At 38.7% G+C, this 21,397-nt stretch overlaps 1 protein-coding gene across 9 annotated transcripts in view; it reads left to right on the top strand.

Moving 5' to 3' along the window:
- The window catches only part of CAMK2D (calcium/calmodulin dependent protein kinase II delta), a 161,178-nt gene that overhangs the window by 97,605 nt on the left and 42,176 nt on the right, over positions 1-21,397 (top strand). For 7 of the 9 annotated variants that reach the window (XM_063136283.1, XM_063136284.1, XM_063136286.1 and 4 more), the window contains 7 exons: positions 424-526; positions 1,630-1,713; positions 3,651-3,745; positions 6,844-6,966; positions 7,951-8,034; positions 9,725-9,767; positions 18,296-18,333. In XM_063136283.1, coding sequence (XP_062992353.1) covers positions 424-526; positions 1,630-1,713; positions 3,651-3,745; positions 6,844-6,966; positions 7,951-8,034; positions 9,725-9,767; positions 18,296-18,333 — 570 coding nt within the window. Of the gene's footprint in view, positions 1-423; positions 527-1,629; positions 1,714-3,650; positions 3,746-6,843; positions 6,967-7,950; positions 8,035-9,724; positions 9,768-18,295; positions 18,334-20,091; positions 20,125-21,397 lie in introns of all 9 variants that reach the window. The other 2 variants (XM_063136289.1, XM_063136282.1) reach the window with 1 other exon arrangement.

The raw sequence follows: 21,397 nt of genomic DNA, 5'->3' as shown, positions 1-21,397 counted from the left end.
GGGCTGAACAGTTAACGTTGGGTCCGCTTTACGAAAGAGGGTTTAAAGATGCAAGATGAGAAATGGTCTTCAGATCCACTCTGTAATCATTCAGATGGCTTAAAAGTAACTTTCGTAGTTGTGCATTTGTATGCCTACCTCTGGAAGTTTGAAAAACATGCCCACCAACTTATTCTGTTAATGAAGTGAATGATGTCAGGGGATGTAGACATGCCCCATTTGCCATTAAGGGGTGTAGCCATGTCCCTTTGCCATCAGGGTGTGTGGCCATACCTCTGATGTCAGGAGGTGTGGTGCTGGTCCCTGTTGGCATTCTGCTGAAAACCCCACTTTTGGTTGCCTTCCCCTGCTGTAAGGCATTTAAAGAAATATTGACTTATGAGATCTCTCATTTTCCCCTCCCTCCTCTTCCCCTGTATAAAGCCTGAAAACTTGCTTCTAGCTAGCAAGTCAAAGGGAGCAGCTGTAAAACTGGCAGATTTTGGATTGGCTATCGAAGTGCAAGGTGAACAACAGGCCTGGTTTGGTAAGAAAATGTTTTTACTTCTAATCCATTTTATCTGTCTATCCTACTATCTCTGCACCATCTTATTCATATAAATATCATTCCCTATCAGGGGAGCTAGTATCACTGAGAGCAAACTAAGCTCATTTAGAGGGAAGGCAGTGTTTCCTGGAACTAGTCATGACCAGTCAGGAATGTGATGATATTACAGAAGGCAAACAAAGCCTATTCAGTGCAAAGTTTCCTGAATAGGTGAACACTCCTCCCTTTTCAGAATAATTCCCCAAAATTCACTGAAAGTGGAGCAGATTTTTACACTTTTGAAAAATTTTGTGAAAAATGTTTGCAACTATAGCAAAGCATTGGCAAATATGGGTGAGTCTAGAGTATTTTGAGAACAGTGTCGGCCAAGCACAGCCAGAGCAGTTGTTGACAGCCACATGGGAGGGCACAACCTTCTGTCTGTGGACCCGCACTTGGCTCATTCCTTCGTCTGGATACGGAAAGACTATTTTCTGATAACTTTGGATCTTTCAATTCACTTGTTATGTTGACCATTAGTTGCTTCATAGTTTTTTGCTTTGAGGAATACTCTGGTGTGTATGGTTTACTCACTTATGATTCCAGTAAGGACAAAAGCATGAAAGGTGAGCAGTCCAACAACATCTGGAGCCCAACACAACCACAGGCTTCCTGCTCCTGCTAATCTTAGGAGAATGGTTGAGTAAGGCAGACACACAAATAGGCTGTCTGTTTTCTCTCCAAAGTCTGGCTAGATCCCTAGAGCTTAAGTCAAGATGAAATGGGGGGAAATCTCCTAACGTTTCTACAGGGACTGAATGAAGAATATGATAAGCTTCAGCTCCCTCTAGCAAGTCTCTGTGAATGGGTTTGCTTCTTCACAGCCAAACGCCTCTGGTGGATTTATGGGAGTAATTCACAAATGTCTCCATTGCAAAAAGAAGCAACAGGAGAGGTAGCTACTTTTCTATACAGGGGCAAAGATGGAAGAGTTGGTGAAAATCTAATATACACATCAACATGAAAAGGATATTTTATATGCAAATGCATGCCTGATACGAGATGGATACTCCCTATTTACTGTGAGGATACTTTCTTATTAGGTTTTGCCGGTACACCAGGATACCTTTCCCCTGAAGTGCTACGAAAAGATCCTTATGGAAAGCCAGTGGACATGTGGGCCTGTGGTAAGATGCTTTCAGTTATGGGGTGGGGTGTGTCTTCCTTTTAAAAGCCTCTGTAGAAGGTGTTAGTGAGGTTTTCTATTTCATTGCTTTGCAGGTCCTGAAATGTGCTGTTAGATTTTATTTTCCCTGTTCAGTGGAAGTGGGGAGAGATAGCAGAGGAGGGGTTCCTCCTTACATTTCATGAAGGCCCTCTTAGGTACTGGTTTAGAAGGCTACTGAGGCTTTTTGATTCAGCTTCAATTGGGCAGGAGAAGTCAAGGGGGCTGTGGTTTTCATTAAAAACGTCTCCTGTCTCTCCCTGCTCCAATAATTCAAGCACGGGGATTTCGCTTTTCTCACTCTTTTAGTCACTATTGAGCCATTGCAATGCACGTGGCTGTTGTGTGCTGTTTTCTGTACATTGTCAGTTATGGAAACATTTCCGATTGCCAGATTAGAAGGTGCTCTTTTTAATCACCATGTGGTCTAAACTTCCTGTCAGAAGAGCTGGAGAGTCTTTTTGTTCACATGCCTCTACTGAAGCTGTTTCAGTGACAGCAAATGTGTGTGCGTGGGGGGGGGGGAGGAAATAAGAAAGGTTTTTCTGCATTACCTGATTCTATGTGCTATGAACAAAGCACTATCCATGACTCGTTGAACATAGGAAGCTGCCTTATATTGAGTCAGACCATTGGTTCATCTAACCCAGTATTGCTGACACTGACTAGCAGCAGGTCTGGAGGCTTTCAGGCAGGATTCTTTCTCTGCCCTACTGGGAGAAGCCAGGGATTGAACCGGGGACCTTCTGTATGCAAAGCATGTGCTGTATCACACTGCTCTATCACCAATGCATGGTAACATCTGTCTCTGTACAGTGTGCCAATTTATTTATTTATTTGTTAACACTTACTGCTTTATCGGCTTGGGACCACAATACCTGATGGAACGCCTCCCCCGACATGAACCTACCTGTACACTACGCTCAACATCTAAGGTCCTCCTCAGAGTGCCTACTCCAAGGGAAGCTCGGAGGATGGCAACAAAGGAGAGGGCCTTCTCAGTGGTGGCTCCCCAATTATGAAATGATCTCCCCGATGAGGCTCGCCTGGCGCCAACATTGTTATCTTTTCGGCGCCAGGTTAAGACTTTTCTCTTCTATCAGGCATTTAACAACATATGCTGAATTTTTAATTGATCCCAGAATAGTTGTTTTAAATCGATATTGTTTTTAAATAGATATTGTTTTTATGCTTTTGATGGTTTTAAATTTTTGTATATCTGTTTTAATGTTCATTGTTTTTAACTTTTGTAAACTGCCCTGATAGCTTCAGCTATGGGGTGGTATATAAATGTAATAAAATAAATAAATAAATCTGCTAAAAAGCCATCAAGATGGTGTACAACAACTTAAAACAATAAAAACAAGAACATAGAAACTGCAAGGAACATTAAAAACTACACATTTTCAAAGGCTAAATTGAAAAGATGTATCTTTACACTCTTTCTAAAAGCCAAGAGATTGGGAGCCAATTGTAATTCTTGAGGGAGTGCATCCCATAGTTCGGGAGCAACACAAGAGAAAGCCCTTTCACATGAGCCCAACAGGTCTCTGTGGCTAATGGTGAGTTCCAAAAGGCTTCTCAAGTAGATCTTAATACTTGGACAGGTTAATAGCAAGACAGCTAGTTCCTTAGATAGACGAAGCTGCTCATAGTTCTAATGGGGAAGGAAAGACATGCACCTGTATTTGCACGGAAGGGGAGATTTCAGTGAAGGAAATCCCTAAGCACACTGTTCTGATCTAGCAACTAGTTTATAAGTAGGGGGGAAAACAAATGTGGGAGATTCAGTGACAGATTTCCTGTGTCTTCTCCCTCAAATAATACTTTTCGAGATTATTTTGACTAATTATTTAGTTCAATGCTATTGTGACTAATTATTTAGTTCAATGCTTCCAGGTGTTATTCTCTACATTCTTTTGGTGGGATACCCTCCTTTTTGGGATGAAGATCAACACAGACTCTACCAACAGATCAAGGCTGGTGCTTATGATGTAAGTAACATGTCCCTCATTTTCTATTATTATTATTATTATTATTATTATTATTATTATTATTATTATTATTATTATTATTTAGCTTACTATAATAAATAATGCAAGACAACTAAACATTTCCCATTCTGGCATTTTCCCCACCCTCACAGACCCCAGCCATTCTTGTGATTAATTATTTTTTTTCTCTGTTGCTTTTCTTTAGACAGTATTACATGCCTACCCATTTCATCCACAAGTAACAGGGCACAATTAACCATTTAAGAACATTAATTGGCTCATGTATGGCAAAGTAAATTGATGTGTGATGACCTATGGTGTTACAAAGAAACCACAAGATAGCATCCCCTGTGATGCTTGGTTTCTTTTGAAAGTAAAGCAGGATATACCATTTTTAAAATAAATAAATATTGATTAGATAAACCAGACTTATGACAGATGTTTTGGACTTCAGCTCCCATCAGCCCCAGCCAGCATGGCTAAGGACCAGGAGTCCTGGGAGTAGTAGCCCAAAACATCTGGAGGGCACCATTTTTGGGAAGGCTGATATAAACAAACGCTCTCAGGTTAGTTCTCTATGCCTCTTTTTTTGTGTCTGTTCCTAATTCATACACCTGTGCCCACACACACACACACACTTTTCTTTACTGGTGCTGCTTACATTTCCTCACTTTTGCTCTTCAGTTAAATTTGTTACAAATCCTCACAGCTGTGATCTCTCTTGGTTCGCTTACAAGTTTGCATATGTGTGTCTGGGACAAAGAATTGTGAAATGAGCCGTGCAGATAACCGGTACCGCCTACAGTATTTCCATCATGTTTTCTCACAGCTCAAAAATCTTTTGAATCTGGCAGCTGCAGCAGCCAAAAGTCATTTCAAAATGATAGGAGTTTTTCTACTGTCAAGCTCATTCCAATATGACACCCTAGTGATGTATTTCCAAATAGACAAATGTATATTCTTCAGCATGATTATACTTCTTGCTGTCTCGGAGGACTCTTTCATGCAAATTGCCTTTCATAAAGTAATAGCCTGTTCTCAAAAGCACAGGCAGTCTTACCAACTTAACAGGTGTAGTGCATGCCCCCATGATGAAATGTATGTGATTGCCTCCAGTAATCCACAAGCAAGAATCAATGCCGTGCTGTGGGTCCGTTCAGAAGTGGGTAGGTCTTCTCACCTGTTTATGAGATTATTCTCACCTGATCGGTCCATCGCCTCTCTTCATATTACTTTTCTTTTCATTCAGCACAATTAGGTCATGCTCTATGTTTCTCTCTCCCTCCCTCTCAAATTTCATCCACTCAATACTAGATCTATCCTAGGCCCTGCTGTTTAATCTGAGGCCTGCCAGCAACAGCCAGATAAGGCAGGAGGAGGATGGAGGACATTTCATCTCCTAGTTTTCCTCCTCAAAAAATAGTCAGCTTGACAAGCCTCTGAGCCTGTCTAGATTGCATAACGGTGGTGGGCAAGGACAGATGACAGAGAGGCAGGTCATAGGATACTGACGCCTCCTCTCTCCAACCTTAGCTGCCCATTGGAACTCCCCCTTTTGACCTTAGTGCTTTCTGCAGCAGCAGAGAGTGAGGAAGGATTCAGTGTCAGATTCCCCACCCCCTCCTGAAGTTGTAGGAGTGTCTACGGCCGTGGGAGGGGAATCCGAAATATACTATACTATATTGTCCCAGGGACCATAGTATTGCCCTTATTCATTTCTTGTCATGTTTATCCCACTTTTCTATCTCTGAAATACTCAAAGCAGATAACAAAATTTGCATATTTATTTTTATTATTTATTTATTTGGGTATTTTTATACCTGGACGAAAAGCCCTCTCAAGGCCATTCACAAATAAAATTAAAAAATGCAACTCATAAAAGCAATTCACTGAAAATCAGCAGTACTGCAGCAACAATTAAAATCACAGGTTAAAAGTAAAGTCCAGTAGCATTATTTATTAAAAGTGAATGTGAACAGCCAGATCTTAAAAACCCATTTAAAAGGATTAAAAAGGAAGCCAAATGCAACTTGGGTGGCAAAAACTTCCACAGTGGCAGATCCACCACTGAAAAGGCTCTTTCTTCTGTCAATCAAAAGGGTAGACCATACTGGTGGGCCCCCAAGCAATGTTCAGGAAAATTTATATAGGTGCAGGCAGTCCTACAAGTAACCTGGTCCCAAGCCATTTAGGACTTTAAAGGCTATGACCTGAACTTTAAAATAGTGGAGGGAAACTTCCTGACTTAGAGCATTAGACAATGGAACCAATTACCTAGGGAGGTCGTGAGCTCTCTCACACTAGAGGCATTCAAGAGGCAGCTGGACAAGCATCTGTCAGGAATGCATTAAGGTGGATTCCTGCATTGAGCAGGGGGTTGAACTCGATGGCCTTATAGGCCCCTTCCAACTCTAATATTCTATGATTCTATGCACTGATACCCAGTACAGCTGGTACAGAATTTGTTTTATATGCCAAGGGCACCAGAAGCAACTGCGGGACATTCCTAACCGTCTTCCAGAAAAGGCCCATGGAATCAAGTCCATATGGATTAGGGCAAAAATGTCTGCTCCCTCTCTATAGGAATGCAGCTGGTGTATCAACCAAAACTGATAAGAGGCACCTCTGGTCACAGACTTCTATTGACAGCACCCGGTACTTCTATGAATCTGACCCAAGCATTATGCAGTGAACTGGCTTTTTCCAAGTTCACACAGATTTTGTGGACATGCAAACCCTTTTTTTTAAACTTTCTGAAATTTTACACAAGTTTAGTCATAGAAAAATATGTAAAATAAAAAACCACCAGCTGAAAATGCATGTTTCCCCCATAGGTTAAAGCATGAAAATACACATTCTGGGGGGCATTTGCACATTTTGTGAATAGTCTTCTGGTGGCCCTATTCCCACTTTGTGCTTAGAAACTTCCTTCACTACTGTGCTTAAACTTGATTAGAAATGCAGAGATGTGGAACAGAAAATCCAGAAAGCAATGTATAACAACTAGCTCTTTCAAATAATGCATTTTTAAATTCAGCTTGTTGTTTTTAAAGTTATTTGATTTTCTGTTCAATGGATATGTTTTGTTGTTGTTCTAGTTCCCTTCACCAGAATGGGACACGGTGACTCCAGAAGCCAAAGACCTTATCAACAAAATGCTTACAATCAATCCTGCCAAACGTATCAATGCATCAGAGGCCCTCAAACATCCATGGATCTGTGTAAGCAGCTTCTACTTGACTAGCACCCTCCTTTGGTTACGGGCAAAACCCAAAGCCCAGTACTCGATTCCTCTCCGGCAGCCCCTTCTATCTGCCCCGCAGTGCAGCTAAATAATTTCCTTCTATAATTGCTTCAAGTCTCCACTCAATCTTGTATCTTGGTGGAGTTGTAAGGAAATTAATAGATTTTGGACACACAAATTGTGGAATATATAAAGGGATTGTAAAGAAAGAAGAGCGTCAACCAACATGTTAGATGCAGCCTGGATTCTTATTGCAAAGTTTTGGAGAATGAAAAAAACACCATCCCTATAAGTTATAGGGAAGCAATATATGGCAAAGAATATGAATGTATAAAATAACTCTATATTAAAAAATAGGAAGGTAAAGCAACAAAGGAAGACTCAATGAGACAGTGGAGTAAATGTATTATTTATTGGAAAGGAATAAATAAACATGGTGGTTTAATTGAGAAAATTCTGGGTGTAATTTGATTGTTGGAAAGCAGAATATTCAAGTTAGGATGCTTATCATCTTTAGTTTAATTAGATTGCAAAATATCTTTAAATCCAAATAAGCTGGACTTTACACTTATCAGAAAATAGTTTCAATAACTGGAGTTATACAATGCCATAAATACTACAAGTTACTCTTACAGAGAGCTATTCTAATAAAGATCCAATTACTTTTAATTACATGCTTTACAAAGAGGTAAGATATAAATAGGTAGGATATAAACATCAGGCCCTCTCTGATCAACTCAAAAGGAAAAATAGAACAAATCATCAGGGATCATGGTGATGATGATGATTTTCTAGCAAAGCCAGTCATACTGGACTTACATGGTGGAAAGAAATATTGTCACACTAGTTTTCAATCCCAGAAGTGGCTACAAAAAAACTGTTAATGAAGAAGAGTAATATTGAATAATACTGCAGATATAATTGCATGTGCTGAATCATCTGCACTTTTCTTTTCCTTCAGCAACGTTCTACTGTTGCTTCTATGATGCACAGACAGGAGACTGTAGACTGCCTGAAGAAATTCAACGCAAGAAGGAAACTTAAGGTAAGAGAGCAAGATTTTCCTAGGCCTCTTGTTTGCTGAGAAAGAATGTTTGAAAACATATGGTTAGTATTAGTTAAAAAAAAACTCCAGGTTTTGGGAAGTGGGATTTCTATGTTCTACATGACTACCTTCCCCTTTTTCATGGGCTGCAGTCACTTTTCCTTATCATTGCACTTTTCTTCCCCTTAAGTATTTTCCTGCCACCAAACAACTGCTGAGTGTGGTGATGGGGTGGGAAGGAAGCCTATCCACAAATCATGTTGTGGGAATGTGGAGTGTGGGAAATAACATGGCAGACACAAGGTTGGGATTTAAACAGGGCCACATTTATTAATAGATCTGTGGAAAGGGTAAAGCCTCAGGCATTACCCATCACCGCAATGGTGCCTCTGAATGCTCACCGACCCTAACCCGCTGAAGATGCCTGTACATACCTGCCTATCAGCAAATGCGACCACATTGTTAACACTGCAGATCAACTTAATTATTTCTCCCCACCTGTCTTACAGTGTGAAGTAGACAAAAAAACTGATAACTAATGACAGATTATGAGCAAAAAAATTATTACTCGGCCTCCAAAAGGATGACCAACAAGCCCACACTGCCTACAGGGAGGGAGGGAGCCACACTTCGAAGAAGAGGAGGGGAGGAGGGGCGAGAGCTAATATATGGGCTCAGATTCCCCTTCCTCTCTCCGGTGGCGCCACAGGGAGGCTGCCCATGGTGTGCCTTCCCACCTCATCTCCCACACCCACCCGCAATAGCCTTCCCATGCCCAGACATGTATGTTTAAACTATACAAATTGGGAACGTTGCTTTGTAACTGCCCCCCCGGAGACATAGATTTTGTGTTGTATTTTCTCTCTATCTCTCTGCAAAACAATAACAACCAAAGACACCTTTTCAGCCCCTGCCCCCCAAATTCAACATAATCTTAATCTAGCATTTCCATAGCATTTGCATGGGCTCCCCGGTTCTCTGTACTGTTCAGGAATGTTGCATGGATTGTTCCCAAATATTAAAAGGAATGGGGGAACCCCTACTCATCTGGAGCTCCACCTGCTTCTAAGGCCTGTTATTTGATTCCTTTTCTAAAACCCATGCTCTCTCTCTCTCTCTCTCTCTCTCTCTCTCTCTCTCTCTGTGTGTGTGTGTGTGTGTGTGTGTGAGAGAGAGAGAGAGAGAGAGAGAAAGAAAGTAACATATACTCCCCTTTAATGTAATAATACAGTAATTTATTTCAGTACAATAAAATATGATTTACAAATTATTGTAGTTTCTCTTTTTAAAGGAGAAAAGATTCGTGAATTTAGAAAAGTGTAAAATTGCATTAGTCAATATATTTGACTTTTTTTTTTTTGGCCTCTCAGAGCAATAAATAAATAATGAGAGGAAAATATTTAGAATTGCTTAGGATACTATAAATCCTGGATTATGGTTCCCTTGTGTTTCTTGAGGTTATCTGTCCTTAAGTCATTTTATGGACCCTCTCTTGAAGGCCTCCATGAATGGACACACCATACCTAAACATATTACATATCCACATGAGTCGTTTTGAACACGTAAATTTCAGAACCCTTAGCTTATCTGGCACCAGATGTCTATATTTGGAAATAAAAGGAAGAAACTTTCATTTATCATCAGAAATACTGCAGAGAATATTGGCTTATTATGTTAAATGTGTTTTCAGGGTGCCATTTTGACAACTATGCTGGCTACAAGAAATTTCTCAGGTATGTTTACTGCATTATATGCCTCTGTATTGATAGTTGTTGGTATAGTATGTGCTCATAGTAGCCAATGTTTTTGTTCCTGTGGGGTATGTTAAATTAGTTCATATTGAGATGTCTCCAGATGTCATGCTTAACTTGTTTAATACACAAGGTATCTGTTTCCTGTGCATTATTCAAGTGTAATTAGAGTGAGATGGAAATTCTAAGCAAGTACCTTGTTAATGGCATATTCCTCCCTAGTATTTCTGACTTATTTATTTATTTATTTATTTATTTCATTTTTATACCACCCAATAACCAAAACTCCCTGAGCGGTTCTTCCTTTCATTTTATAGTCCTTGAACACAAAAAGCCCAGAGAGATCTGATGACATTGTTTGATACATTCAATCAGAAGCCTTTTTATGTATAGGTAGTCTTCCATTGGGTCTAGAAAATAAATTTGGCAAAAGTGAAAAGTTATAGATTCTTGGAAGACCTTATTGAAACATTTTCTGTCAAATGGCAACATAACTGCAACACTTCTTGTCACAATTTGTGGGAGGTGCAATAATTTAAGTGCAATAACAAGTGCCATTGAAAAGCTATTGTTGCGTCCATGGCCAGTTGGGTTCCCTATAACATTTTTCACACAAATATGTCCCTGAGAAACAGTTACATGCATCATATGAAGAAGCTTTCTTAAGTATCCAAACCAGCCCTTCTTGTGGATTAGATGACCTGTCGGTCCTGTATCACATGAGATTTGTTGCTTGAAGCCTCTAATTATGGTTGCTAGAATCTTAGCTTAGTTCTCTGAAATGTCTTTCATATGTAGCACCTCCTTATCATGTCAGTAAGCTAATTCATTAATTTGAGATGATGACCCATATCTAAGGTGTCAGTTTTAACACTGAGCATCTATATTTGAAGGCTCTCAAGCAAAAGGAGTGGAAAGGATTTCCACCTAAGACCCCGGAAAGCATCTGACACGTAGGGTTGCTGGTATTTTTCTACATCCACCTTCCCCAACCTGGTACCTTCTTACAGCTGTGTTGGACTTCATGTCCCATTACCCCAGCCTGGAGTGCCAGTAGCATTCCTATGTGGGGCCGACAGGTATTATAATGCAACACATCTGGAGGATGCGAGGTTGGGATCTAGATGGACAATTCTCTAGATTTACTTATCTAATTCTGTCCATTTCTTTATATTTAAGTAAAATTGAGGTAAAACTACCATTTTGATTTTGATTTTTAAAAAAATATATGCATAGGAAACACAGTGCAGAACATTGGGTGTCAGTCCATGATGAAAATGACTTTTTAAAAGTTTACAGTTTAATCATCCCCTTCATTTGCTCAGTCATTTCATTTTTTGCTTCTCATTTTCCTCTTTCTTCGTTGAAAGGGACTCCATGCCAGGGAATGCTGGATATGATATATTTCAGGGATGGGGAAAGTGTGGCCCTCCAGATGTTCTTGTACTGTAACTCCCATCATCCCCCTGTGTTGCCAAGAGGCAATGGTTCTTTTTAGGATTCAGAATACAATAAACACACTAATGAGTGAAGGCTAAAACAGAAGCAAATTAATAGAGTAATTACAGCAGAAGAAAGCAGAATGTAGTAATTGCAGCAATCTAGTCCAAAACAAGAAGATAAACATACAGGGAACCCCTTCAATCAGTAACAGATGCACTCCATTGGCCCAGCTTACATAGTGCACTTTCCGAATTGGCCTGTGTCAACATTCTGAATTGGGATGGTCCTTGGGACACATATATATTATTATGCTCATATCAACCCCTCCCCTATGTTGAAGCTCTACTCCAATGACTTCTGCAATGACCCTGTTCAGACAACACGCTAAACCATGATGGTTAAGCATTTTTACTAAACATTATGGCTTAGCTTATCATGAGAACCATGACTTAGTGTGTCTTGTGAACTTTTCCTAACCATGGTGGCTGCATAACCATGTTCACTAACAATTTGCTGCAAGAGGGTCAGTGGCCTAACCATGCCTTACAGTGTCATCTGTTTAGCAGTAACCCAGAATAGACAAATTCCATCCCAGCTACTCTGCTAACAATAAGTGGCCTAAACTTGATATCTCACCAGTGGCCTCATGCTATACAATCTCAAATAAACAATTGGCCTTGCAAACTAGGGGAAAGAGAAGCATAGCTAATCACTAAAAGCAACAACTGGAAGTTGGAACATGAGAAGGAGCTCTTCGTTGTGCACCACTGACTCCTCAAAATAACGATGGTCTTTCTCGTTTCCAGTATACCCCTCACCATGACTATGCTGGCTAGAATTGATGGATGTTGCAACCCAACATTCATTCATTCATTCATTCATTCGTGTATTATATTTCTGTACTGCCCCTTAGCCAAAGCTCTCTGGGCAGTTCACAAAAATCAAAAACTATTAAAATACATTAAAATTAAAAGCCATTAAAAACTTAAAGAGTCCTTGTACTCAGTCTTGCAAGATCTGCAGTCTCCCTCCCTCCCTCTGAAAAGAAGTCCATCATCTGGAAGTCCACACATTCCCCCGCCCCCGGATCCATATGCTCTTCGTTGTCAGTATTCCTTTAGATTTGAAATTAGTGTTTTCAGCAAATGTCATTCACCAGAAACACAGACTTTTAAAACCAATGTTCGTGAATAATGTAACAAATTATTATATGAACTAAAATTGCAAACTCTAACAGATTCTGATAGCATTCACATGTAAAAGCCAATTGTTATGATGGTTATACACAATCCAGAAGACTTGTTTCTCAGTAAATTACTGGAGTAACTAGGGTCAGCAAGCAGGCTTATTTTTATTTATTTATTTATTTATTTATTTTATTAACCCAATCACATTTGTGTTTCCTAGTAGAGATATTTCCCTCTTGGTAAAAGGTTACCACTTGTTCTTATGGAGCAAAGTTGTGGCCAAGTTTGTGGATGATACTGAATTATTCAGGCTGTTGAAATCCCAAGTAGATTGCAAATAGCTCCAAAAAGATATCTTTGGGCAAGAAAACTAGATACAATTTAATTAAGTGTACTTCATGCTTACTTAATTTAAATAGTAATTTAATTTAAAATATGTGTATTCCACCTTTAGGCTATATGTCTCACAAGGTGGCTAAGGTTGAGATATACTGATAGAGTTTGAACTGGCATTTATTACCCAAGAAAAAGATCTGGGAGTTGTGGTGTGTAGTACCTACTGAAAAGGCAAATTAGGGATTATTCAGAAAGGGATCAGAAATAAAGTCTTATAATGGCCTTCTATTAATCTACAGTGCAGTTGAATCTAAAATACTGTGTACAGTTCTGCTCACCTTTTCTCTAAATGATACTGTAGCTCTGTAAAGGGGGCAAAAAATGGCAAGCAGAATTATCAGGACCACCTTCCTTATGAGGAAAGGCTAAAGCTTTAGGGGGAAAAAAGATGATTCAAGGGTACAAACCGTCTCTGTACACAGAAGTTACAAGCGCTGCACAAGGACACAACCAAGCTAAAGTTAAGCACTTATCAATCTCCTTAAATTCAATGGGAGAGTTAAGTACATTAATACTAGCAGAGATTGAAAAGTGTTAGTCTTATAAAGTACAAGACTAGGATAACAATTAATACAGTGCCAAAAAAACTGTGTTAAATTCCTGCACTGAGAGAAAGAACTGAGAAAACCATTTGTGTTTACCTCAAAAGTACTAGTGTCAGGGGAGGGTCTTAGCCTTAGCATTTTTGTGGCTTTTCATACCCATTGTTTTTCTCTTCTGCTGCTGCTTCAGTACCCTTTTGGGGGGGTGTATGTGGTGGGGGGCACATTCATTCATTCCTTTCCAAATGATCTCATATGGTGGATCCTGGACATGATGATATGATAACACGGTTTAACCAAACATCTTTAGCTATATGCCTATCTCACTATGGGCAAAGAAAGCACATTTGACTGAGAGCAGGGTTTCTTATGCTGTTCACATGGGCAACCCTAAGCAGTTTCCCACCTTTTTGCAATAATTCCTGAAAATCTGTTGGGTATGGGGTGGATGGGGAAAGAGATAGATCCCAATGAAGTTTTTTGCAAAACAGTACCTCCATTCTTCTCCATTTCAGCTTTGCACTAGTGGAAATCTCAAATTTAGTGTCTTCTCATCAACAAAAAATTAAAGACATATCTGATCAGCTCTTCAGTATTAACTGTTCTGTTTTCTATACTTTGTACCCGGGTTTAACCTTTCACACTTCCTTTAACAAAATAAGCATTCATTCATAAATCCTCATATTCTATTTGTTGCCTTGTTTCAAGTGTCTTGGCATGGCACCTGCCTGTTGTAGTTAATTTAAGAAAAGTGTGACATCCAGTTCTTCTGAGGGCATCTAATTTTGATTCATTCATTATATTTTTGTTGCACCGCTTGCCTTTTTAAGTAATGTGTCTGTAACAGTGTATTTATAAAAGTGTTTTATTTTTTCCCTTTTTGTTCTTCCTGTAATGTGGAATGTATGTTTCTTGTGAGGTAAGCCCCTTCAGGAGCTGAAAAGATTTTTTTTCCTTCAACCTCCAAGGCAATGTTCTGCCCATCCCTGGGTTGTTTGTTTGTTTTTAACTCTGTCTCAGGGTGGAACTAGAGATGTTATAGGAGTCATGTGACATTCCCACACTGTGAATTTCCTCCTCTGCTCCATTTCTTTGATTGATGATTGAGGGGACAAGGAAACTCACCAGTTTGTTCTAGGGTTATCTGAGAGTTGTTTAACCCTCAAATAACCCACAGCGGTTGGCTTCGCACAACAAGACAAGCTACAGTGCATCCCCACTGTAAATTACATATTCAAAATGGTGGCCAGTGTACACTGCAGAGCCTTGTGGGTGAATTAACTCATGGGGGCTTACCTTGACATGCAAACCAGGTCACTGTGGGGTGACGTTATGCCATCTGTTTTGTCATACTATACTTTACCAGGGAATGAAGATGAAGAAACATGGGGATGCTGTTTTTCAAAGCAGCCATCTATGGCTCCCGTAACATCCAGTTCCAGCCTCAATGCCATTTCTTTGGGTTTGATTACATATCTATTAGGAGAAAACCTTATTTAAATTTTTGACCTTCTAATTATGGAAAAATTGGCACAAATACAAGTCAAATTTTTCATTCTCAGTGTGACTGGAAATAATTGAAACTAATGTGGTATAAAGAAAATCTTTCATAGTAATTAACTGGGATTATGCTGAATAAGTTGCTGCTTCAGATTTAGATGGAAAAGAAAAGGATGTTTTCAAAATGTCCTTGTTACTTTAAAAATATGCCTAAATTCTGCATCACTGTTTGGATTTCTGGCACCGCAGAAGGTGCAAATGAAGAAGTATCATACACGTAATGCAAATTACCGCAATGTATATTTTGATATCACAATTTTCCTCCACGTTTCATTTAGTCTCCAACAACCCTGTGAGATATGTTAGGATAAGAGATGATGGCTCAGTTTAGATCTCTATCTCACTTGCTAGTTAAACCATAGTTTAGTAGCTGGGAACAAGCATCAGGATTGCCTTTCCACTCCTATCTCTTCGTCCTTCAACCGTCCTTCATAGTAGCTTAATTACAATTTCCCCCTTATAGGGTAATGTGGTTCAAAATCAGTTTTTACTAACTGGGATATTAAATTGTGGCTTTTACATGGTTGAAGTTCTTGGTTAGTAAACAGAGAGTAAGCCACAATTCACTGCTTTGGATGTAACAAGGAACTGTAGTCTTTGATCAGCACACTGTGGAAGAGAAGAGAAGTGTGGGAAATGGAGAGCAATGTCTAGCCCCAACACTAATTCCTGTCTGCTAAAGTGTGGTTTAGGAATCTGGGAAATGTATATGCAAACTAGGCGAGTATGACCCAGTAATTTTCATAGCTGAGGTGGATTTTGAACTTGTGTTTGGATGCAGGAAATGTGACACGTTAGACACTGCACCACACTTTGAAACTGTTTCGACTAAATTGTAGTTCTCACTGCAGAGGGGGTGGATTTCAAAATTGCTGTTTGTATACAGTGAAATAGAACCCAAAGAATGATCAAAACCCAATCCAACATATGCTCATTACATCCAAGCCGAAATACCACAGGTTCACCAAGCTTAGTTATTAGTAAAGTCGTCATTACTTTCATTTGTGTTTGTATCCATTCATTGTTTTACTGTTTAAAAGTGTGTGATCCAATCGTACTGACTGCTGCTACAGCACAATTCAACAATTGGTACTGTAACAGGATATTAAGTCATTGTTTCTGGCAGATATTCAGTCTTAATTATTGAAGATTGGGTTGCCACTTCCTTCTCAAAAGGAAGGACTTTTTTTTATTGAAATGTAAGTTGTATGCAAAGGTATGTTAAATTCTATGAATAAGGACTTTGTGATTCTGTGTGTGAAGTGTGGGTGCTTATACAACTCACCCTCCACTTCATTACCCACCTGAGATAATGAGCAATAAAGGCAACACATGTGTACAGTTTGCACATTCCTCCCCCCTCAAAACAAGGATTACCTGAATTGGAAAAGGAATTTTCAAGTTGTTCATGCAGACATATGAAAATGTACTGCCCACCACAGACATTACCCTGTATGTGCAGTGCTCCCCACATTGGAATGGACAAGTTTCTCATCTAGTAAGTGCTTGAGCAGACCCTCAGCTTTCCAGTTTTCTATTCAGAGCAGAGCAAAACAACTGCATCAACAATTCTTACTTGTACCAAGATTATTATATTTGTGTTTGATAATATCAGGGGTAGGCAAACCAGTGGACTCCAGTTGTTTGGACTGCAAATCCCATAAGCCTAAGCCAGTGATTGGTGGTTTAAGAGTTGTAGTCACAAATATCTTGTAGGCACCAATTTAGGCCTATTTTTGGATAATACAGTGTAATTTTGAAATCCATTTCCTCAAAATACCTTGTCAAATTTATAGTTCCAGAGGTATTTATAATTTGGAATATTACTTACTTTTTAACTATTCTCATCATATTTTCAAACATAAGAGTATTGTTACCATAATTTACAATACAGCAATGGTATCTATCAAAATATTGCAAAGTTTAACAATAGTTGAATTTACACGATAAAAATAAGTTCACCCTAACCTTTTTTGCACAGTTTCTAATGAGATACATTAACCAGGTTCAGACGACATGCCATTGCTCATCGTGGGTGCCAAATTGCATATGCAACCCCTTCTTGGAGATTGTATAATGCAAACCCAGCAAGTGGGGGTTATGTGAGGGTTAAACAACGCTCTCATAACCCTAATACAGATCATAGGTTAAAAACGGCAACCCAAACATGCCCTGCATGTGCTGCAGCCTCGTGATGGGCTGACAAGTCCTGCAAACAGCCCCATTGTTTATGCACACAAACCAAAATAGAATAGACACAGCCACAAATGAAGATTGAGATAAGGGATTCTGTGCATCTCTGAAGAATCTTTCTAAGAATCTTCCTGATCCAGCCAGAAATATTCATAACTTCCAGCATGGTAATAGGAGTGAAGAGGTGTCCCACTAACTAATGGGATTTACTTTCAAGGAAGTGTTCATAGGATAGTAGCTGAGAGTTCACTGAAATCAGTGAGCCTAACATGTATTATTAATGTGTGTTATGTTAGTCTCTCTTTGATTTTAGCCACCACTATCTTTCACTGGGGAATTGTTGGATTTAATACAGCAGCTGTTCTATTGATCTGGACGGTGCTTAGACATATTGTAATGAAACTTGGGTGCACCGAGGTTAATCAGGATTGGGTCTGTTGATTTGTGAGGACCAGCAAGTGTTGATTTGCAATATCTAGTCAGTGGTTTCAATAGTTTCAAAAAGGAACAAAACCAGTTTTTTTTGTTCTGTTTTCTGTTGTATGGTCAGACATACTCTATCAAAACTTTTTTCAACCACATGACAGAAATGTATGATATTTGTATGATATAAAATAAATGTATGATATCAACCCCCATCTATGGAGGTTGATCGATAATGCAATTTGGATGCTCATATGAGCAATTGGGCTTTATTCAATTCCATCAAATACATTATATGTAGCACTGTTATTTTTATACACCATTCGGAAACTAAATATGTACCAGTCCTTTTCTCAGTCTGTCAAAATAGTTATAGAAATACCTTAAATGTAAACTCTTTATCTTCCAGAACAGTACTTATGTGTTCCAGTATCCTCTGTGTGTGCAAACACACAGAAATAATCTTAAATAGGCCTTCTAGCCAATAATATGTATTGTGGAGGTTTAGTTCTATAAATAGAAATAGAATCTTACTACTGTTATAAGATGCACATAATATCAATAGAAGCAAAGGTTTATAACCAAAACAAAAGGTATCACAGGCCACAGAACGACAATGTAATGGTATGTTAATATGTACTGTAATGTGAGACTGACACCTAAAATAATGATACATACAAAATATCAGAAGAAATAAAAGCACTTTTTCTTGTTTCATTGCTGTTGTCTTGTCATCTGACACTGTTTCTTTCCTTTTAATTTGTAGCAGCCAAAAGTTTATTGAAGAAACCTGATGGAGTGAAGGTAGGTTAAAGATACTGAGGATACCTAACAATATGTATCATTAACTTATTATTACCATGTGACTTTCAAAATCCCATTTATTTCTGCACTGAAATAACTAGACCTTTTTTCATTAGGCTTTTTTTACTGCTTCAATTTTAATGAACTTAGATTTGATGATCATGGAACAGCCATTTTGGAATGGCAGCCTCCTTATGTAAGTCCATGACATTCCATTTGTTAGAAAATTACCACAAGATCTTGCAATGCTTGAGCTACGTTTTACCAGAAGTAGTCAGTGTGTTTTGGCAATGAATTTAAGACCTCTGCTAATCAGTTAGGGTTGAATAAGAGATTTTGGAAGAAACAGAAAAGGTTTGTTTTTCCTATGGGATTTAGAGTTTCTAAACTTATGGCTTCAGAATTCTGTAAAAGGAGAGATGTTTCACATCTAAAGTTCTAGGTAAATATTTTGAAACACAGCCAAACAACAACTGAAAAAAATCATTTCTTTTTCCAGAAAAATTGTCAAAATTAAATGTAGAAAATGTAACTTCTTTTTCTTCTATTTTGCTAGATTTCATTGGAATGTCTTTGACCTCAGCTTTTATCCTTGCATTTTATTTTCTTAAATAAGTATCTAATTCTCTATATTTCTCTTGGACTCATTACATGTATACACTTTCACATTTCATGTAAAAACACCATAGTTACCTAGGTCCAGCCAATCTAGATCAATATCAGCCAAAGACAACATGATTCTCCCATGAACCCGGCATTCCTCCGAAGATTAGCTGGACCATTTCAATATATTATTTGATATACTGGGAGAGTACAGGATTTGTATCCTATGCCATCCTCCATTACCATCCCCAGTGACTATGTCAGAATTCATCTTGTGTTGTACAAAGTTCACCTAGTTCTTTCCAGTGGAATAAAATGGCTGCTTGTTCTGTTCACTGTTGGGTAATTTTATTAAATAAGATATTGTGAAATGAATTCCAAGTGAGATGGTTGTTTCACTTAATGCCATTTTCTTTTGCAGGTCTGTAAATGTCTCTGTCAAAACTGGCCTGTTTAAACCATGGGTGTACAACGTTTTTACTCCCAAAGGCTGCATGTAATGCTGGCTTGGGCCCATGCATGCACACACTCACACACACGCACACACACACACACACACATATGCATGCACACACATATACAGAGATGCATGCATATACACATACAAACACACACACACACACACACACACACACACACACACACGTATTCTGGGATCCTTGATGCAGATTGCTCATTCCTCACTGCTAGATACTGATGATCTGTATCAGGATCTCTAGCAGAGGGAGTGAAAAGTACAGACAAAAAGGAAATTGGTAGCGTTGTGTGGAATTGGTGCTAGTGAGCCAAGGCACCCTTGTGGGGACCACAAACAGCCTCCAAGCCACAGGTTGTGCACCCCGGTTTAAAAAGTAATGTTTTTGCTAGCATTTTGCTAGCGCTACACTATCGTATTCGTAGTCATATAGAGTGGTTGCTGTCGGGAAATGTATATCCTATCAGTGTAGAAGTGCTTGTTTTCACCATTTTTTTTTCATGCAGGATATCCCACTTCCATCCAGAATATCTCTTCCCTTCTTTGTTTTAAAGGCCTTTTTAAAACAAACAAACAAACAAACAAGCAAACAAACAATTTACTGTTCTCCATGCATTGGTTCTTTAAATCCATCCAGTCACATTTTCTTCTTTTCCTTTCTCTCTGACTGGTCAAATCAGAAAAGGAAGTCCAGTTCGAGTGTTCAGATGATGGTGAGGATCTTTATCTGCCAGATTTTTCCTCCTATGAAACGTTCACACTTAGATGAATTAGATGTATTTAGATCTGCTAACATAATGTGAGAAGCTGCAAGACTTTTAAAATGCAGGCTTCTGCATAAGTTCAGTGTTACGTGACATCCTGAATTAATTGTTTGCGATTTTTCCAGAGCAAGGTCATAGACTGTACAAATAACAGTGCAAAGTAGATGTAACGTTGGCCAGTGTAGCTATTCCAGTACAGTACATTGTTATTTGAAAACCTTCCATATATTTGCTATTATCTCCTTGTATCTATAGCACATGAGATTTCTAAAAAGGTAACCAAGTGATATGACTATCACTTCAAATATGTTGAGAAGCTTATATGAATCTGAAACATCTCAATATTTTAACTACTGCTGGGGCCAGTGTCCATTTCTTATGGACATCGTGTGGTATTTGCAACAATTAATAAAATCTGGTCACTGTTTTTACGTACAGAAACTTTTCTTACATACCTCCTTAAGTGCCAAATGTGTTTATTAATTTTGGCATTTAACTGAACTCACATCTGTAACTTACATTTTATCAATTAGGTTTCTATTTCCCTTTTCAAAAAAGTAAACACTTTTGAAAGTCTGTTTTTTATCTTTCCTCCTAGCTCTTCTATGATGCTTACTAATAATGTTCTCTTAAGTGGATAGTTGTTGTTAGGTCCGGAGATCCACATTCATAGGTGTATAGCTATGAGAGTTAACCCAGAACAAAAATAAGACTGCTATCAAACACTGCACAATATCATACGTGTTAAGCAACATTTCAACACAGATTTTATGTAACTTGCCAAGATTGTTAATGCTTATGACAGAAATAATATTGTGCAGCCGTTTCTTTTATACGTGTGCACGTGTTGCTTTAAAAACAGAAAAAGGATCTTAGCCACCAAAACATTTAGAAGAGTTTAACTTCCTCAAAAACAAATAAGATACAACCAGCTGTAAGGCCTTCCAAAATATGTGTGATGGGGTTCAAGAAAATCACTTCAATATTTTGTATGCAGTAGAGCCTGCTACATATATGCAAAGAATATTTTTGTGAGATTTGGAAATATTACTTTAGCAAGCACTCTGCAATTTCAACGATTCTGGGAAGAATCCAGTGGTTTCACTCAGATCTGCTCCCCTTCTACTTCTATATGTGCTAATTACAGCTTCTTTCCCGTGGCTAATAGCAGCTTAGGGGTGCAATCTTTGTCAGGACTGCAGCAAAAGGGTTTAAAAAGCAC

This window comes from Elgaria multicarinata, chromosome 10 (genome assembly GCF_023053635.1).
Source record: "Elgaria multicarinata webbii isolate HBS135686 ecotype San Diego chromosome 10, rElgMul1.1.pri, whole genome shotgun sequence".
In the NCBI taxonomy this organism is placed as follows: Eukaryota; Metazoa; Chordata; class Lepidosauria; order Squamata; family Anguidae; genus Elgaria; species Elgaria multicarinata.
The sequence above is the reverse complement of the archived record's forward strand: the minus strand, read 5'-3'. Positions and strand labels throughout refer to the sequence as shown.